Below are 6,000 nucleotides of genomic sequence, written 5' to 3'. Positions count from 1 at the left end.
TAAATGAGAGGGATCATGATGCCTGTGTTGGCAGTGCCCCGATAGTCTCTTTTTAGTCGCACACGCATATACGTTCACGCTCGCGCGCGCACACACGCACACACACACGCGGCTAAGAGATGGACACACACATGGCCTCGGCGCACTGCAGCTGTATATTTAGAAAGCCAGGGGCACGAGATGGCCACTGCTGGGAGTCCCTGGTTGCAGCCAAAAAAAGCCATGACATTTCCATCTGGGTCAAAGTTACACAGATAACCAGCAACTTCTGTCAACTAGCCCACCAATGTGGCGGAGACAGAAAAAAATAAATAAAAATAAAGCGAGGAATAGGCAGAAATGCGGAGCAGTGCAGAGAGGGAAAAGGGACCTCAGAAGCCTCCGTGAGATTCATGAGACTTAAATACTTACGAAGAATGTGGAAAAAAAAACAGGCGGCTCGAGCCAGTTTCATAACTTTATGTTACATTTGGAAAATATTAGTTATTATTTTGCATTTCATAATGGTGTCGTCTGCCAAACCAGAGAATCATAAAAAAAAATCATAAAAAATCATAAAAGCCAGTGTTCCTAAGTGTCTCATTGGACCGAGGAAAGCAGCCTGGAAACTGCTTTGCTAAGTGGAGGAACAAATTTGACTTTGTTTTTCTTCTTGTTCTCAGATACTACAAACTCATGCGCTTTGCTGTTTGGATTCCGCATGTAAACCTGCAGAACGGCCGCTTTGAAGCTCCGTTGAGTCATATAAACTCTGAGAAAGAGCGAGAGAAATCTGGAGAGGATCCATGGAAGGAAAGGAGAGAGGGTGGGTGGGGGAGAAGAGAGCATCTGAATGGGAACGGGGAACGGGGAACCTGCTGTGAGGAGAGCCACAGAGCCAGTCGGTTTATCTGCACGCTGAGCTGCAGCGGGGCGCAACCCGGGAGACGAATCAAGATGGGCTGAAGTTGGAAAAGCAGAGTGTAATGCCTATTGAAACATATGTCATCTCTGTTTTGGTCTTTACTACTTCCCCATATACCCTTCATACCTGTCTGGTTGCAAGCGCGTCAACGCCAACGACTGCGTATGACTATTTTAGCGCGCTCCGTCTTAAAACGAGCAAAAATTTTCACGCGGTGATGCAAGGGCTGTTGCTCAAGTTGGAGTTTGTCCTCTTGGTGAGGATAGATTATCAAAAAAGGAGGAAAAAAAAAAAACAATCAGTGCACCATGCCCTGCTCTGAATGGCCGCGGAGATTGAGCCTATTTCATCTCCTCAGTGGGCACAGGCTGCTTGGCGCCGTCGTCTGGCGGATATCCTTCCCTTATCATGTGACCTGTGCTCCGACCGGGGGCAAAGGTTGGCTGCGATCCGCCCCTGTGTCTTAATAACTCACTCATTGTATTCCTTTCTGCCGCTAATTAGAGCCTCTCCCCTGTGCCTGCGCCTGTGTGTGTGTATGCGCCTGTGCATGTAGTCCCCCCTGGGCCGTAGAGTGGAGGCAGAGAAGTAAAAATAGAGTGTGGCTTAGTGCCCTCTTTATTGTTATTAGTGCTCCAGTGGCACAGCAGTCAGTCATCATAGATGCCAAGAACTGACATATTCGCTCTCTGACTTGTTCTGCCTCTCTCTGTCTGCCATGGAAATGACCAACTGGCTGCCTGCGAGATGAGGGAATAATGACGGGACGATTTCCTTCCTTTTTTTAGATGCCGTTTCTCTCAGTCATCTGTCATCGGCCTCATCTCCCAGGCCCATGTAATAACCCGGCGTGTGCATGTGTGCGCTAACACGCGTGTGTGTGTGTGTGTGCAAGCATTGCTGCAGCGGTAAATAACAGCAGGACGGTTCATTTGTGTGTGTGTTTATGGCGAGTGAGTGAGGGCACGTCGTGCTGGGCCCCCGACGCTGAGACATGAAAGGATTCGGTCAGGCCCCATTTAGCCCAGACTGATAGCAGGACACCAGGAGCTGCTGAGGCAGGCAAATAACGCCGCTAGATACTGTAAACTATAAACGCTTCTTTGGACACCCGAGTCTGCTGTTTCACCCACGACACTATCCCAGAGCGTGTGACACGGCCCTCACCTTTTTCCTGCAATCTTAAACAAATGCAATTACACGTCGGACCACTCCCTAATACTGTTAGCGCGACGCCAGTTGTCTCAAAATGCAAGCAGGGCAAACAAAGCGCGACGCAAGCTAATGGTCAACTAATGGCGCTGACACGCGGCACACACGCACAGAACATCTCCGCACATAGGCTTCTTTCCCCTTAGTTTAAATGTGGATATCGTACGCATACAGTACGCACACACCAGCGCAGCGAGATTGTGGACTTTAACCTTTTCCTTTGCTCCCTATTAATGCCAGACAGCTAATGGGGTGTGGGCTACAAGCAGGCGAGGCTGTTAGCTACTGATACAGTACAGCGGCGATATAGAACCAGGTGGAGTTTCTGCGGAGCGGAGACAAAGGATTCCGAAGTGGGTTTGGTTTTCTGTGCGTGTACAGGTGAGCTGCAGGTAGACGTGAAAAAAGGAGGTGTCGGTTGGATACGGTTCTGGGGGGGGGGGGGGGGGGGGGTTTGACGGGGCAAGGGAAGAGAGAGCGAGATGCACTGTCTATTGACTATCACACAGAGCACCGTTGTGCCCTCGCTGGGCCGCGATTGTGCCGGCGGACAAAGCCCTGATTCAGCACATCCTTTCCCCGGGGGAGAGCTCTGGAAACCGAAGACGGCGGCCCGTCCCCTCCCTGCACCCCCACTCATCCCCTACTTCTGTCTCTCCCTCCGTCCGTCCGTCCGTCCGTCCGTCCGTCTGTCTGTCTCTATCTCCCCCTCTTTGGCCAGTAGCACGGCAGCAACCGCGCATCAAAGGGAAGTTCGGAACAATGCAAGGGGCCAGCCAGGAATTCTTTTTTTTCTCTTCTCCTCCTCCTCCCTCTATCTTTATCAGGAATTTCTCCTGTCACATCCGGGGTGGACCTGTTCGGCGGTCATTAGGGAGAAAAAGAAAGATATTTTTAACCGCGACCCGTGCCCGGACGGTGAAAACTTCAGCGTTCTCTCTCCCTCTCATCTTTCCCTCGGTGTAACATAACCAATAACGTGGCAGCATCCTCCGGGCGTGTGGACGACACCCGTAGTAACATGCCGCAGACGGACTAGCACAGCACAGCACAGTCCAAGCCTCTTCGATGACTTTATTTGCGAAAACGGATTCCTGGTGTGATTTTGTTGACATGGCTGGTGTAACATTAATATTCAGCTCTCACAGGGGGACGGTGCACGGCGGCGGGGGGGGCGGGATGAAGATGTTACACAGTGCAAGATTCTTCCAGACCAAATGGATCTGAGGTATTTCAGGGCCGGGCTTGGATTTCACGGGCAACGAGAAGAAGACAGGGACCCTTCCCATATCTATCTCTGTCTATATCTATCTCTGTCTGTGTCTATTTCTCTATCGCTCGCTCGCGCTCCTCTCAGGTTAGCAGAGTATTTCTGCATTAATCACCATGACACAGGCAAGGCAACTCAATTTTCTGCTCCTGTAGGTAAGGTGCACGGCGTCCCGAAACGGCGGCACGAGGCATGAAACAGGCAAGCGGGGGCTAATCTTTGGTTACTGGTGTAATTGAAATGCTATCCACACTGTAGGGTGCATTAAAGTCTGATAACAGCGGTTCCTGTGGCCAATTTAAGTAGCTTGACTTCCCCTGGCTAGAAGGGAATAAAGCAAAGGGTGAGGAGAGGGAGAAAGAGAGGGAGAGAGAGTATGTCAGGTTGGATTGGAGGTGGGGGAGGGGGATGAGGGAGGGGTGGGAGGGGGGCTGATAGATAAGGCCGACAAACCAGGCTAATTCTCCAGGCATGTTTCTCATTGTGATCCAGGAAAAATGAGAAAAAAAAAATGAATCACAGAACCAAAAAATCAATTGACCCTCGGGTGGCTTGTCAGGCTGCGAGTCTGATAAACCTAAAAGCTTCGTTAATGTCGGCCTGCCTGTACCCAACAGATAGAGCACTTTGTAAATGAACCCGCTTTGATAAATATATTAAGGAAAGCTGTGAATAAAAGGCACAGACTTGTCATTTGTAAATAGAACCCCCCGCTACATGGAATTAGAATGATAAAATGGGGTTCCATATAATTAAGTTTGTGTAAGACCTGAAATCCGTGCAAATACCTTCCCGGAATTTTGAAAGGAAGCTGTCAGTTCAATTAATCTGAACATCACCCTGAGAATGTACTGAACAAAATTAAGCTGCAGATAAAACCTGGGCTAGTATTTTGATAAGTAATTCCTGTATCATTTCTTTGCTTCTGTGATCATTTTATTTAATCCACCACCCCCAGTTATGTGGTAAGCCATCTACAAAGGCCCTGCTGGCCAGGCCACCAAAACCTTAATCCACCATATAGCTTGTGTAAAATGGGGAGGGGGTGGAAGGCAGTTTTGCCTTTTGTGGGGGCACCAGTGGCGGCGCTAGGTATGGTTTTGGATCAAGGGGTGGGGTGGGTGTGGGGGCTGTAGAGGTAGCTTATGATCTCTGCCTGTCTCCCCAAAATACATCCCTCTGAATACATGTGCATCAAACCACAAAGACCGCTGACTTAGCCGCACAACACTGAACCGATAACACCGGAACATCCCGGTAGCTTACATATAATAATGCCACAAAGGTTGCCCGTGTGTGCGTCTACGCCCGCGCGCGCGCGCCCCCTCCGTGCGCGCGTCAATACGCGAACCGGGGAGGGATGTGCATAAACGGTTTTCACACTTTAGGAGTATTAGCCGCCTCGGCTGGTGGGGAGAGGGAGGCGGGGGCTTTTGAAAATGAAAGGCAGAGCGATGCTGGTGGTGGAGATAGGATGAGCGGAAATCTTGACTCACCAGTTGTTTACTTGTAAGATGGTGAGGCCTGTGTCTTGGGCTAGCTGCTTCTTCTGCTCTTCAGATGGGTACGGGTGCTGCAGGAGCAAACAGAGACAGAAACACACACGTGAGCCTCTCTTTGACGCACAAAACGAGGAAAAAAAAAAACTGATGGAGAGCAGCGCTGGGGGGGTTTCTGGCTGTTACCGTATGCATTCAATATGTCCCTGCGCTCGTTGCATTGTGTAACCCAAGACTGCACCTACTCATGACCTCCGCCCAACCCTGCCCCTCCCTCGCACAGTATAGACATTCACAGCATACACGTGTCCACCCACCCACACACACACACACATACACACACACACACACACAATTCAACGCTCAACCTGTCAGAGCTGGCCAAACAAGTTTGTCAAAACTGTCAGCTATGATAACCCCCTTCCCTACCCCCACCACGCCTACACGCAAAACGACATATAGCGCGCTGGCTGATCGTACGCGCCGCGGATGAAAGAGACACTCACAAGCTCACACACTTTACAGTAGGTCTAACACAGATATTGTGGCGTCTGAGAATCCTTTCACAATAACAGGCAACAGTGTGGGTGCAGATCTGCAGTGAATGCGTTTATCTTTCCTTGAATGTCTGACATGTATCCCGGTGGTGGCTCTTTCATGGAGAGCAGCTGAATACAGGCTAATGCCGAAAGAACAGAATGCCGTGAAATCTCCTCCACGGCTCTGCCAAGACTTTTACCTGAAAATGCAATTCTCCAACAAGGGCTGCTATGATACTATTTGTGTCAGGTCCAATCTAGAGAACATTGGCTGATATAAATGGCAGACCTTGGGCTGCCTTGCTCCCCCTGGGCTTGCTATGAAGCATGACAAAACAACAGTGATCGCTGGTGACAGATGTCTTTAAGGGCCAGATTAGGAGTCGGGGTGCACGCAAACGAAACAAATGAGACACTACGTGTTTCATTCAGACGCTGTAAGCGGAGAGCATGGGCACACGCAGAGCCGCGCGCATGCACACACGCACACACACATGCAAACAGAGGCGCACATGGACGCAAACAAATGCGACACCGGCAAATCAAAACACCTCAAACCTCCTTCTTAAGGGCGAT

At 50.1% G+C, this 6,000-nt stretch overlaps 1 protein-coding gene across 6 annotated transcripts in view; it reads right to left on the bottom strand.

The window, feature by feature from the left end:
• Window positions 1-6,000, bottom strand: part of meis2a (Meis homeobox 2a) — a 79,333-nt gene that overhangs the window by 20,227 nt on the left and 53,106 nt on the right. For all 6 annotated transcript variants that reach the window (XM_047611590.1, XM_047611591.1, XM_047611592.1 and 3 more), the window contains one exon: window positions 4,883-4,959. In XM_047611590.1, coding sequence (XP_047467546.1) covers window positions 4,883-4,959 — 77 coding nt within the window. The remainder of the gene's footprint in view (window positions 1-4,882; window positions 4,960-6,000) is intronic.

The sequence above is a fragment of the Mugil cephalus genome, chromosome 17 (assembly GCF_022458985.1).
Source record: "Mugil cephalus isolate CIBA_MC_2020 chromosome 17, CIBA_Mcephalus_1.1, whole genome shotgun sequence".
NCBI classification, from domain to species: Eukaryota; Metazoa; Chordata; class Actinopteri; order Mugiliformes; family Mugilidae; genus Mugil; species Mugil cephalus.
Note: the sequence above shows the minus strand (reverse complement) of the source record. Positions and strands in the feature narration are given on the sequence as shown.